The 14,245-nt window shown below is 54.2% G+C and overlaps 1 protein-coding gene across 1 annotated transcript; it reads right to left on the bottom strand.

Moving 5' to 3' along the window:
* Window positions 1–4,702: 4,702 nt before the first annotated feature.
* Window positions 4,703–12,904, bottom strand: FAM240A (family with sequence similarity 240 member A). The gene is made up of 3 exons (XM_070391063.1): window positions 12,824–12,904; window positions 6,624–6,769; window positions 4,703–5,235 (listed from the first exon to the last, which is right to left on the bottom strand). Exons 2-3 carry the CDS (start codon window positions 6,764–6,766, stop codon window positions 5,103–5,105), a joined length of 276 nt encoding a protein of 91 aa, XP_070247164.1. The 5' UTR covers window positions 6,767–6,769; window positions 12,824–12,904; the 3' UTR covers window positions 4,703–5,102.
* Window positions 12,905–14,245: the final 1,341 nt, after the last annotated feature.

Below are 14,245 nucleotides of genomic sequence, written 5' to 3'. Positions count from 1 at the left end.
TTCCCGACTGCTCCAGGTGAAGCCTGGGGAGAGGGTAGGTTTGTCAGCTGCCGGGCCTACCCTGCGCCCTACCCTGGTCGGAAGCAAGTGACGGCTCTGAGGAAGCCCAGTCCTCCTGAGCCCAAGGCTGAATCCCCACCGGGAGCCTCAGGCTGGGGAGGTGGCTGGGGGGGAGGTGGCTGGGGGCACCCACAGACACTCAGATGATGCGGGGCAGCTGGCGAGAGACCCAGGGCCCCCCTGTGCTGCCGCCTACAGAGGAAGGGAGGGCGGCCGTCTAACTGGTGTCACCCAACAAAGGGTCTTGGGCTCTGCTCTCTCCAGAAGCCCCAGTGGGTCCCCACGGAGGTCCCGGGAAGGGGGCCGAACTGATGAAGAGTGAGGCTGCCCAGAGTGCTGTGGGCATTCACGCGTTCCCAGGACTAGGGCGCTGACCAGTATGCGCACCCTCTCCCAGCTAGTTCTCCGCCTGGACCAGGGCGAGCCCTGCACCTCCCAGCCCCGCCGCCTCCCGCCACCTCCAAGACAGGACCCTGTCCCAGCTCAGATTCCCCAGGACCTCCCACCCGCCTCTCGGGCCTTGCCCAGTACGCGCTGAACTGACCTCTCGGCCTCAGGAGAGTTGGGGCAGCCAGGGCAGCATCAGACCTTCAACAGAACGTGAGGCGGGCGGGCCTTTGCCTGAGATGGAAACTGACCACGGAGGTCAGCGCCCGTTCACTGAAGAGACGCCCAGAGCCAGGTGCTGGCTGCCGCATGGGTGCCTCGGGGAGGCTGGTGAGATGGTGGCCTGCAGGGAGCCGGTGAGATGGTGGCCGGCAGGGAGCCGGTGAGATGGTGGCCTGCAGGGAGCCGGTGAGATGGTGGCCTGCAGGGAGCCGGTGAGATGGTGGCCTGCAGGGAGCCGGTGGTGACCGCGTGGCCGCTGCAGGGACAGCACAGGTGTCCGCTCCGGAGTTGGCTCCCAGGGACCCCGGAGTCTCAGGGTCGCCCACCGCGCCCTCCATCTTTCTGGTCCCACCTGCCTCCCCTCCAGGCTGAGGCCTCTCCTGTGAGCAGGGATCATGAGGAGGTAAAGTTCAGGATGGATCCCAAACGGACTGCTGGGCCCGGGAGGGGAGGGGCGCCCACGGGCCGCTTTCTGGGCACCGCAGGGGCCTGCCCGCCCCACGAGGGCCTGGATTTGGGCTGAGAAGAGACACGGAGCCGGGAGGGATGAGGGTCGCCGCCTCCCATTGCCACCAGCGCCAGGTTACAGACCAGTAAGAGGCGCCGAGCGTGCTTAACCGCCAGGGGTCGCCCTTGCAGCGGGTCCGAGTCCTGCAACCCTGGTCTGTGTGTGCCCGTCCCCACGCGGGCGGCCTCCCCACGCCTGTGCCCTGGGGTGCGCGGTGGTCCCCCCCCACCCAGCCTTCTGTGCTGCTTACAGCCACCACGGGCTGGGCTCCCAGGGCACAGGGTCCCACCTCCACTGTCCTACCGGGACTCCCCCGTGGGAGCCTCCCTCGCGTCAGGAGAAGCGTGACCTCTACTGACACCCCATGTCCATGGTGCAGCCGTGGGCCGGCTCCCGGGGCACCTGGCCGGGTAGCTCTGTTGATGAGAGCATCGTCCTGATATGCCAAGGTAGTTGGGTTTGAACCTGGTCAGGACACATACAAAAATCAACGAATTATTGCATAAATAAGAGGAACAACAAATAAGTCTCTCCCTCCCTCTCTCAAATCAATCAACAAATGAAAAGAAAGCTGTTTTCTCTTTGTTCAAATTGAGTAACTTATTAACCGTGCAGCTTACTGGTGCTGCTCTCTGCAGGCCCCACCGTGCAGCTGAGCTCACCAGCTTGTGGTGGTGGGTTTACTTGGGCTAGCGTATCTTTCCTTTCTAAAATCTCCATTGGGTTTTCCTTTATAACAACTTCCATTTCTTTGCTGAGATTTGTGGAGAGCGGCTACAGTGTTTGGACAGGTTCAAGCCTCGGACTATTGAGAGGGCTCGGTCCTCTGGTGGCAAAGCCGCGTGCAAGTCCCAGCTTGGAGGGCAAAGCCTTCCCAGCACGGTTATAGCCAAAGGCGATGGTTGTAAGCTTGACCTTATGGTCCAAACCGGTGGTCCGTGGCTGAGTGAGGTGGGCTGCAGAGCGCGGCACAGAGATTGTTCTTTATTTTTCAAGTTTGCTTAAGGAGACTGTGCAACTGCTTGACAACCTTGTCAGATCATTCACGCCTGTGTCTGCTGTCATCCTTCCTTACTTGTGCTGAGGTGCTCTTGGCGCTCGGCCGAGTGGTTCTGGACGGTACCCGGGCATTTTGAGTACAAGGTGAGGAGACGCTCTCTTCACATTCCTGTTTTAGCCGGCGGACCATCCACTCACGTTATGAACGCATGGCCTGGCCCGTGTGTGTGGGCCGTGTTCTAAGTGTCAGTTCCTTTGCACAGCCCCTGCGTGCTGCGTGGCCTGCTCTGGGGGCTCCCTGGAGGCCAAGGTCACCCCTGGGCCTAGTCCACCCATCACAGTGTTTGCTGTGCTGATCCTGGTCAGTTTTATAAATGGATGTGTTGGGAACTTGGGACAGATTAAAGTATCCCCATTCTGCTACGGACCAAAGTGTGTGCTCCCCTCCTCCCACCCAAATCCACGTGATGAAGCCCTAACCCTCATGTGATGGTCCTTGGAGCTGCAGCCTTTGGGAGGGGGTTGGGTTTAGCTGAGGTCATGGGGGGGCCCTCGTGCTGGGATTCAGGCCTTTGTAAGAAGAGTCACACAGCACCCCCACCCCCGCCCCTGCCCTGTGAGGACCCCTGAGCAGCCCGTCCGTCTACAAGACAAGAAACTGAGCACCTGGCATGTGACCCTGGACTCCTAGCCTCCAGGACTGAGAGCTGCACTCACACTCCTCTCCCCTTCCTCCCCTCCGGACCCCGGTGCCCAAGTGAAGCCTCTTGCTCTCAGGAGGCCTCTGGGAGTCCCGCTGGCCTTCCCACCTGTGTCTCCCCCCCCCCCCCCCCCCCCCCGTTTGGGTGGGACAACTCGCCAGAACCACGGCCATTGTGGCCCCTGGCCCACAGCCTGTGCCCCTGTGACCTTGAGAGCTGTGAATGCTGATTTCTGCAGATTCAGCTCCTGCTGCCCCTTCTCATTGCAGCTTTGCCCAATGTCTTCCCTCCAAGCCCCCAGGCCCCAGGGGCCTGACTGTCACCTCCCCTGGACCATGATTATCTGGGCTTAACTAGCCTGTTCCTAAGACACCCCCCTCCCCCGGCCAGGCCAGGGCACCCATACCTGCTAGCTCCAGCCCCTCACAATGGCTTCGACTTTTCTGCCCGCGCTTCTGTGTTCTGGTTACATGACCCAGGGCCTGGCTTCCAGGAACCAGCAAACGCAACAGGAATGAATCTTCCCTGCGAGCCCTTCCCTCTTCTCCCTCCGTTAAGTCCTCTCGGCCTCCTCCAGCAACAAAAATTCCTCTTCCATCAGAACGGCCTCCCATGAACCCAGCTGGAATTCATTAGTTAAATTGAATCCCAGATGTGAGAGAGCATAGCAGGTGGGAGAGCTCTGGGCCCTGGGCCCTGTTCTGAGACGTGTGGGACCTGGGCAAATGCTCCCCCAAGGCTTCTGGCCTCTGGGTGGTGCCAGGGCCCCATAAAGACTCCCTGACTCCCTGGGGATGTGAATGGAAGCGCTTCATGGCACGTGGGGGCGTTTGAGGGCTGGAACGCCACACTTGCTGCTGCCAGAATCGCCCGCCCTGTGTCTCCGGGCTCGCAGCACTGTGGATGGGAGGTGTGGCCTACTCTGTCCTGTGCGTCCCCACATGCGTCTCTCCGCTTCGGTTGGAAACTGTTGCCCGGGCCCAGTGCCCGTTTGTACTTTAAGGATCCGTAACCCTGCCCGGCTGGCGTGGCTCAGGGGTTGAGCATCAACCTATATGAACCAGGAGGTCACAGTTGGATTCCCAGTCAGAGCACATGCCAGGGTTGTGGGCTCAATCCCCAGTGTAGAGGGTGCAGGAGGCAGCCTATCAATGACTCTCTCTCATCATTGATGTTCTTATCTCTCCCTCTGCCTCTCCCTGCCTCTCTGAATTCAATAAAAATATATTTTAAAAAAGAATCAGCAACCCTGTAATGGGGGCCTGAGGGACGTCTGGGGAGAGGTGGTGACATTTCAAAGTTCAGAATCTGTGTGGCAAACACTTGGTTGGAGCGGCCAGATACACTTCAGTGGAGCTGACAGGGAGCCAACCAGTGCAAGCATGTGGAGCTCTTAAAGAAGCGACAAGACGAAGAGCACCCACACTGGTGATGGCCAGGTAGCCGGGTTTTATTAAAATTGCTCTGATCCTCCCTGACTGGTTTGGCTCAGTGGATAGAGCGTCAGCCTGCGGACTGAGGGGTCCCGGGTTCGATTCCGGTCAAGGGCATGTACCTTGGTTGCGGGCACATCCCCAGTAGGTGTGCAGGAGGCAGCTGATTGATATTTCTCTCCCATCGATGCTTCTGACTCTCTATCCCTCTCCCTTCCTGTCTGTAAAAAAAAATCAATAAAATATGTTAAAAATAAAAATAAAATTGCTCCAATCTTATTGACTGGGTCTAGGTAATCGATAATCATGTTTTTGAATAAACCAAAATTAATTTCATATGAAGAAAAAATAGCATTAGATAATTTTATTTGCGAACCTTATTTTCACGACTATTTACAATATTTTAATTCCTGCAGATGCGTTTCTTCTCAGAAGACAAGAGAAAGGATTACATGAAACTGCGTCCTAAGAGGACAATGGGAAGCAGAACTACTGCGCAATGTTTCAGGTTTGGCCGTGAAGATTACCACTCTAGCGTGCTTAGAACTGAAAATATTTGGATTTCAAAACTAGATGATAATTACATGGCAATGAAGATGCCACATGAGCTTTGGTATCTAATAATCTCATCTGTAGAGACCTGCAGAGAGGCCTGACATGGCTGATGACTCCATTGAGCGCTGGGAAGGGTCTGCAGTAAACCCTCACAGGTTCGGGGTGACAGTGGGGTGAGATCTGGTGGGCATAGCAAAGGGTCTCAGCCACGGTCACGACTCTCCCAGCAGAGCGGCCTCAGTGCTCCGTGTCCTCTTGCGTCAAGGAAGCCAGAAGCTCTTGGCCAACATTTGCCTGCTTTTCAGTCTCATCTGGATTGTTCCTCAGCCTCAGCTTGGTTTCCAGTCTCTGCTTCCATTCTTCTCTGAGCCTGAACATAGAAACAGAATACACAGAGGGACACTCATCTCCTGGGCTGTTGGTTCAGGTAAAGCTTTCTTCCTTTTCCTCCCTGACCGTGCGTGTGTGTGTGTGTGTGTGTGTGTCAGGTTGTAAAAGGTGTGCAGAGGACTTGCAAATTTAAATATGTACATGTTTTAACTCTCACTTCTGTTCAATGTACCCTAATCTCAATCCTCTGAACTTTCCTTTGAAAGTGCAATATCTTTAAAGTGTTGGGGGAGGGGGAGTGGGGACCCTGTCAATCTAGAATTGTTTACCCAGCAAGGCTGGCATTCACATACAGAGGCTTTAAGATGTGCAGAAACGGAGAGGGTCCTTCCTGGCGGACGGCCACGGCACATGCTAATGGCCATTCCTTCAAGCAGAAGGAAGTCGGGGTCACGATGGAATAAGCACCTGGAAAGGCAGCTGTGTGGATGCACATTCATAACTTTTTCTTGCTATTTGAACCTCTTTAAAAGATAATCAGTGGTTGAAAGCAACGCTGTTCATTATGTGACATGGGGTTTATAACACATGGAAGTAAAAATGTACTTTTGTACAATAGCGCGATAGCCAGGAAGGGGAAATGGCACCATCTCGCTGTAAGGCTTTTACACGCTAAAGGAGATGATGCACCCTTGAAGGTGTGTGATAAGTTCAGGGTGGATATGTAAATCCTAAAGCAACTACCAAAATAACACAATTACAATCCAATTACGGTGCAGATATTGTCACCTGGGATAAAAAAGCAGTATCCAAATACATGCTCCCCAAATTTAGTGTAACCCTCATGCACTAGAACCAGTGACAGAAGGAGAGATAAAACAGAGTATACATTTGTTTTTTGTTTGTTTGTTTGTTTTTTAAATATATTTTTATTGATTTTTTACAGAGAGGAAGGGAGAGGGATAGAGAATTAGAAACATCGATGAGAGAGAAACATCGATCAGCTGCCTCCTGCACACCCCCTACTGGGGATGTGCCCACAGCCAAGGTACATGCCCCTGACCGGAATCGAACCTGGGACCCTTCAGTCCGCAGGTCGACGCTCTGTTCACTGAGCCAAACCAGTTAGGGCTACATTTGTTAATGTATAAGAATTGTAAAGCTATAGGTGGTGGCAGCAACGTATGCATGGAAAATTAAAATATTTCATCCTCTGAGATGCCCATCTTGAATTCTTCTGGGAAAGTCAATTTTGCATAAAGAAATAGACACACAAGGATGCTAATGCTGTGTCAATGTTGTTGATGTAGGCTTCTGACAGTGGGGAGGTTGTGCCTGGGGGGGGGAGGGGTACGTGGGAACTCTACTTCCTGCTCATTTTGCTGTGAATTTGCTCTAAAAAATAGTCTATTTTTAAAAAATACATACTTTCTCAGTGCACTTCTCCCCAGGCGCCGCTCCTCCGATTCTCGGTAGAAGGTCTGTTTGCCGATCTCCCTTTCCCAGAAGTGTTTGAGCTCGTGACAGGTGTTCCGGCAGAAGACCTCCCGGCGGACGTACTGATTGTTCATCCCCTGAAAGAGGAAAGATCAGCCGGACCCTCGTAGAACACGCGCCCTGGGCCTCCTGAGGTGCTGACATCATTTACCTGAGGGAGACCCTGGCCTGTACAGACCCTCAGCATCAGGAATAACAGCAGTCACAGGTGTGAAAGCAGAAGCTCCCTGCGGGCCTGGCAGGTCCAGGCACCTGGCTCATACCTCTGCCCTTCCTCCTCCTCCTCCTCACAGAAGCGTGGCTTCTCAGCTCTTCATGGACAGCAGTGCGCAGGCGTGTGTGCATTTACTCCTCACAACACCCCTGTGTGGACACACCGTCCCATTTCTAGGGGCGTCTGAAGGTCACAGCGCTTGTGTGGGTCCCGCAGCCATCGCCAGCAGGAGGCAGACTGCAGACTTGGGAATGAGTTCTAGCCCTTTACTCAGGGTTTGCCCAGAAAACAGTCCCAGTGCCTGACGCAGCAGAGCAAGCACTTTGGGGTGTGTGCGTGCATGTGCGTGTGTGGAATGGCTCATGTCAGACACTCAGAGTGCTCAGTTCTCCATGAAGAAACTGCCCAACGCCCAGACCTGGGGGGTGAGGGAAAGGGTTAGAGGCTACTGTCCAGGGAGAGGCAGTGCCCAGCTGGGAGCGGCGAGGATAAGGCACAGGGGACGGGTTCACAATATTCTGGGGGAGTCAACTCAGGTGGTGAGTAAAGGTGACGGCATCAGGGGAGCCTCCAGCGGCTGTGCCTGTGCACAGAAGGGAAACAGCAGAGCAGGCCCGTGGGGAGCAGGCCTATGGGGAGCAGGTCCGTGGGGAGCAGGCCGTGGGGAGCAGGCCTATGGGGAGCAGGCCCGTGGGGAGCAGGTCCGTGGGGAGCAGGTCCGTGGGGAGCAGGTCCATGGGGAGCAGGCCCGTGGGGAGCAGGCCTGTGGGGAGCAGGTCCATGGGGAGCAGGCCCGTAGGGAGTAGGCCCATGGGGAGCAGGTCCGTGGGGAGCAGGCCTATGGGGAGCAGGCCCGTGGGGAGCAGGCCCGTGGGGAGCAGGCCTATGGGGAGCAGGCCCGTGGGGAGCAGGTCCATGGGGAGCAGGCCCATGGGGAGCAGGCCCGTGGGGAGCTGGTCCGTGGGGAGCAGGCCTATGGGGAGCAGGCCCGTGGGGAGCAGGTCCGTGGGGAGCAGGTCCGTGGGGAGCAGGTCCATGGGGAGCAGGCCCGTGGGGAGCAGGCCTGTGGGGAGCAGGTCCGTGGGGAGCAGGCCCGTGGGGAGCAGGCCCGTGGGGAGCAGGTCCGTGGGGAGCAGGCCTATGGGGAGCAGGCCCGTGGGGAGCAGGCCCGTGGGGAGCAGGCCTATGGGGAGCAGGCCCGTGGGGAGCAGGTCCATGGGGAGCAGGCCCATGGGGAGCAGGCCCGTGGGGAGCTGGCCTGTGGGGAGTGAGTGGCTCGAGCAGGACCGGACAGGTTGAGGTGCCTGGTGCTGATCCCAGGGCAAGGCTTTGGAAAGGGCACCTAGGCACTGAGGCGGAGCTCAGCATGAAGGTCTGGACACAGCTCTCGCTCAGACACTGGGCTGTGGGGCGGGTAGAAGGGGAGGTGCTTGAAGCCAGATGTTTACTCCAGACCCGCTTGTGCGTTGATCTGACGTTGATCTGACGTGCCTTCTGCTGGTCAATCAATTCTCCAGGCCTCCGAACTGAAAAAATGTCTTTGAAGATCAGATTTGACCACGAAGGTGACTTCAGGTTTAACAGGGAGTGAGCTGGACACACGCTCGTCACAGGCACCGGGATTTCCTGTGACAGGAGCTGGGGTGGGGGTGGGGGCACAAGGAGAGTCACCTGACATGGTCTGAGGGGAAGGGACATGCGGATGAGTGGGTGGGAGCACCGGGTGCGGGAGCAGACTGTGCCAAGGCCTGCGGGATGGTCTATGGAAGCAGAGACCCTGAAGCAGATGGGGGCGCCCTGGGGTGGGGGAGGGGACTCCAGGTTATGACTTGTTTCTGGGGATGGTTACACGGCTGCAGCAATTGCCAAAACTTATCCACGGGCAGACTTTATGACACATGAGCTACGCCTCAGGAACAGGAGAAATGCTTCTGTGTTTGGACCAGAGAGTCATTGAAGCTCCGGGCTCTAAGCTCCTGGGAGACCCTGTCGGGACCTCGCGGTGAGGGGTCCCTCAGCCCGTCCTTCACGTGTTCTGTGAGCACGAGTTTTGGTTTCCTGGCTTCTGAAACGAGGGCACGGCTCTACCTTGCAGAAACAACAGCAATAGTTGGCGAGCCCTCTGGAAGCGCAGGGGGCTGTCCTTGAGAAACACATGGCTCTGCTCCTCTGTCTTCTCGGCCAGGAACCCGCCCCCAGATCCATGTCCACGAGAGAACTGGCGCTGCTTCCCGCCCGCCAGCACCCGCTCGGGAGGCCATGGCGACCAGGACCATCGTGAACTGCACAAAACTGAGCTTTGCTTACAGAGACCAGCAGCACGCGACGCCTGCCCATCGGTCCAGCTGAACACGGTGTTGAGCTGGTGCCATCTCGGAGGCATCGGGCAGCACGAGGGCCCCCAGCGTCCAGTGAACCCGCTGCTCCAGAGGCCCATGGTCCGCTGTGAGTCCTCACGCTCGCTGTGCCAGCCGTTTAGTTTCCAAGTCTCGGGTTACTTCGAGCATGAAACCCAAATGAGGAATGAGAAAGGTGGTGTTTTTCAATCTGTACCCGAGGATATTTTCCCCATTGAACTTTTTTTTTTTTAGAGAGTGGAGGGAGGAGGAGGAGGGGAGAGAGAAATCTCGATGTGAGCCAGGCATCTGCATTGGCTGCCTCTTGCTTGTGCCCACCGGGTCTGGGAATTGAACCTGCAACTGAGGTATATGCTCTTGACTGGGAATAGAGCCTGTGACCCTTCAGTCTGAGGGTCAACACTAACCACGGGGCAACCGGCCAGGGCAAAAGGTGTTTGTTTTTAAAGAATTTTGGTTTATACAGCTCACTCTTGAGACTCTTGGCCAGAGCTGTTCGTCTGCCAGCTGGCCGTGCACGCCGCCATATGTCTTGTATACCCGACACCTTTTAAGAGCATCTATTTTGTATTTTTCACAACATTTTTAAGGGCTTCATAATGATTACAGCTCGAAGTAGGACAGAGGGTTCCAGCTCCAGATAAACAGAGGGAGGACGGGCCACCCTGTCTCAGCCCAGGGTGTAGTGCACTGAGGAGCCGGAAAGCAGGTCACTGAAGGTCAGAATTCCAATGACTGTGAATGGAGCTAATTTTTTTTTTTTTTTTGAGAGAAACATCGATGTGAACGAGAAATTTCGATCGGTTGCCTCCCATCTGTGCCCTGACCGGGAATCGAACCCACTACCTTTAGATGTGCAGGGCGATGTTCCAACCAACTGAACCACCCGCCGGAGCCACATTTTCTGGCTTTACTCTGGTCTCTCCAGTTCAGACTCCAGGCAACCCACCAGCGGGAACGTGGCTGAAGAGAGCGCCAAGAAGTCCTCTGAGTCTAGAGAGGAGGCTCCAGTGCTCAGAGATGAGGGAAATCACTTGTTTTTCTTTTCTCCAGTCTCTCAGGTCCAGGAAATTCCAAGGTGAGGAAGGCTTGGCAGCAACAATGGAAGTGACGGATCAGCAGGGCCTGCAGACAGCATCCTGGGGCAGCAGAACTTGCCCAGCAGGAGGAGCTGTGGTCCCACCCTCCTGCCTCCCCCCTCCCAGTCCTCTGGGCGTTTGACCCCAGACATGAGGGCAGCCACGGGAAGTGCACGGCAGAACAGGTAACTACAGCCCAGGTTTCTGGCCAAAGGGATGAAAATGGGGAGTCCAGGGAATTGGAAATCACTGGGGAGACCACAGAGGTGGGTGGACCTCAGGAGTGACTCCTTAAAAATTGCTGCTGAGTGCTGGCTGGCCTGGGGGCTGCACAGGTTGGTTCTGATCCGGAACAGTGACAGTGTCGAGAGAAAAATCATAGCAGATGGAGGAAACCTGACAACGTCCTCAGCCCAGTAGACTGAAGGGTAATCATGGATCTCTCCACCCAACGGCAGAATACAGATCCCTTCCAAGTGCACGTGAAGCAAACCTCAAAGAAATTCCTCGAACTAAGAGAGTTTAGCAAAGATGCAGGATATGATATCAATACACAGAATTAATATATGCCAGTGAGCAACTGGAAACTGACATTGAAAACACACCACTATCACCCGGCGGTGTGGCCCAGTGGCTGAGCGTGGAGTTATAAATCACGAAGTCACGGTTCAGTTCCCAGCAGGGCACATGCCTGTGTTGCAGGCTCTATCCCCAGTGTGGGGCGTGCAGGAGGCAGCTAATCAATGATTCTCTCTTGTCATTGAGGTTTCTATCTCGCTCTCCTGCTCCCTTCCTCTCTGAAATCAATAAATATATACGTATGCATATAAAACCCACTACCATCTACAATAACTCCTCAAGTGAAATACTTAGCTATAAATCTAACAAAACATGTATAAAATATCCTAAAAACTGGGGATTGAGAGGCAAGCTGATTCTCAATAAATGGTCTCAACAAATGGTGTTGTGACAACAGGATACCAATATGCCAAAAATAAAAATAAACCCTCACCTTACACAAAAATTAACTCAAAATGGATCTAATATAAAATGTAAAACTTTTAGGAGAACACATAGGAGAAATTTTTTTGTGGCTTGGGGGTTAGAGTTCTTAGAAATGACATAAAAGCACATTCACGAAAACAATTTAATAAATTGGGCTTCATCAAAATGAAGTCTCTGCAAACGACACTGTTAAGAGAATGAAAGACAAGATACAAGCAAACAAAAAATATTTGCCAATAACATATGACAAAGGACTTGTCTCCAGCATCTGTAAAGAACTCTCAAAACTCAACAATATGAAAGCAAAACCTGATTAAATGGTGGGCAAAGCACTTCAACAGACACTTCGTCCAAGAGGACACACAGATGTCAAACAGCGTGAAGAGACGGGCATCTCAGTCACCAGGGAAACACAAGTTAAAACCATGTACAGACACCACTTCGCCCTGTGAGAAGGGCCCAGATAAAAAATGAGGACGTCAGGTGGTAGGATGGGGAGCAGCTGGAACTCACAGGTTGACCCTGGGAATGCGACATGGACAGGTCTTATTCCAGAAAACGGGGGGCAGCTCCTCACAAGTTCAACGTATAACCACCCTACGACCCAGCCATCCCACTCAGGTATGTCGCCCGGAGAAATGCAAAAACCTCGGCACCTGTACACAGTTCTGTTTGTAATTGCCAATAAGTAGAAACACGCTGATCGTCCTTGAGGAGGGAAAGGGTGAAAAACACCCGTCAAGCGTCCAGACAATGGAATTCTGTGCAGCAATAAGAAGACAAACTACTGACACCGTCAATAACTTGGATGAACCCAGAAGTTATACAGAGGGGAAGCAGCAATTGGGAACTAAAATTAGATTATATATTATCTGTGACTCCATTTGTATGACAGCCTTGGAAAGACCAACTGTAATCACTGCCTGGGGGCAGGAGGGAGAGTTGAACCACAAAGGCACAGGCGAGGGGACTGTGGACTTGCTCTGTGCGCTGCTTGTGGTGGTGGCTCCATGGAGCTGCAGGTGTGATAAATCCACAGACCTGAGCACACGCAAAGCCTGCCTTTACCATGCCCCACACTTGGTACATCTTCTTAGGCCTCAGTCTGCTGTGAAGCCCACTGTGGGTGAGCTTCCCTTTCTGAAGCCCCTGAGGCCATTGGTTTGGGGGAGTTAGCACCTTTCTCTCAAAATGCACTCCCTGCCTTTCTTCTCTGTGCTAAGCAAACACTGGCACTGACTTCTGGCTTCCCCACGGAGTTTAGCTTGTTTCAGACGCATCACCTAAATATATAATTAGATATGAAAAGCCCCATTGGGATGGCTAAGTCATATCCAACCAGATGCAAGGTAAGGGTTCAGAAGGGAAGATGAATTTTAGAGGCTGACAAAGACAGGTTTGCAAAGACTAGATGCACTTCACTTCCAAGAAGTGGGATGTGAGTTCCATCCCCGCACTCAAGTGCACACCCTTTACCTTTGAGAGGAATCTGCCAATGTCTGGATGGTGTGAAGGAGGGTGGGAAGCTCAGCGCAGCTCTGGGCTTCCGGAGGCCTGGCCTGGTCCTGGGACCGCAGGGTCTCCACCCTTTATATGCTCCGCAGGAGGAGTTGCAGAAATGCCTCCGTGAGAATCAGAGAGGCCTCATTCCAGGGACATGGTGGCCTCCTACCTGGTGAAAAATAGCCCCAGGCCCTGCTCTCCTCCTGCCCAGGGGCAGGAGAGCGTGGCTCTGGCAGGACCTGCAGGGACCATGACTTGGCTGGAACCAGCTATTGTTCAGAACATGCTCGGGATTATCTGTGAGCACGAACCCGCTGGGCCCCAGGCAAAGCCGCCCTCCACCCGGGGTAAAGGAGCCTCAGATGGTGTGACAAGTCACACTTTGGAGTCATTTTATAGGATGACTCAGAGGCCTGCTGTCCTTTGGAGCCGCTAATCCCGCATGGAGGGTGGTGAAGGCACTTCACAGTCTGCTCGGCTCCCCCCCCCCCCGCCCCCCAGCAGGATCTGGCCATGGGGACGTCTCCCAGGGAACAGTCACCAAACCAAGGACTTCTCAGCTGAAAGCGACGCTCATTCTCTGTTCTTGGGTAACATCTGGAATGGCCCCTTGTCTGAGACAGCCAGACTGTCCTCCCTGCTGGGCCGGCTCCGAAGTGTGGATGCTCAGACCTCCACCACGGACACCTGGGGCAGGAAGCAGGTGGAATAGCTGCTTTTGAACCTATGGGGTATTTAATAAGCCTTTCCCCTCCTAATGTGAATGTCTAATGCAGCAGCAGAGCCAGACCGTGCAGTTGAGGGTTTTTTAAATACCATTAATTTTATTTATTGATTGATCTTAGAGAGAGAGGAAGGAGCGGGGGGAGAGAGAGGGATTGATTTGTTGTTCCACTTATTTATTAGTTCATTGGTTATTTCTTGTATGTGCCCTGACTGGGGATCGAACCTGCAACCTTGCCAGCACCGGTTTGGCTCAGTGGATGGAGCGTCGGCCTGTGGACTGAGGGGTCCCAGGTTCGATTCCGGTCGGGGGCATGTACCTTGGTTGCGGGCACATCCCCGGTGGGACATGTGCAGGAGGCAGCTGATCGATGTTTCTCTCTCATCCATGTTTCTCACTCTCTATCCCTCTCCCTTCCTCTCTGTAAAAAACCAATAAAATATATTTTAAAAAAAACAAAAAAAACCCCTGCAACCTTGGCATATTGGAACGATGCTCTAACGAAGTACTCAGCCAGGGCCTGAGGGCTTTTTCATAGGGGAGAAGAGGGGTAGATTTGGGGCCACCCCTCGAGAGAGAGAGAGAGAGAGAGAGAGAGAGAAAGAGAGAGAGAAACAGCCATGTGAGCTAGACCTCAATCAGCTGCCTCACCTCCTGCAGGCCTCCTACCT

Source organism: Myotis yumanensis, unplaced genomic scaffold, assembly GCF_028538775.1.
Source record: "Myotis yumanensis isolate MYYU_CA2020_CCGP unplaced genomic scaffold, mMyoYum1.0.hap1 SCAF_14, whole genome shotgun sequence".
Taxonomy (NCBI): domain Eukaryota; kingdom Metazoa; phylum Chordata; class Mammalia; order Chiroptera; family Vespertilionidae; genus Myotis; species Myotis yumanensis.
Note: the sequence above shows the minus strand (reverse complement) of the source record. Positions and strands in the feature narration are given on the sequence as shown.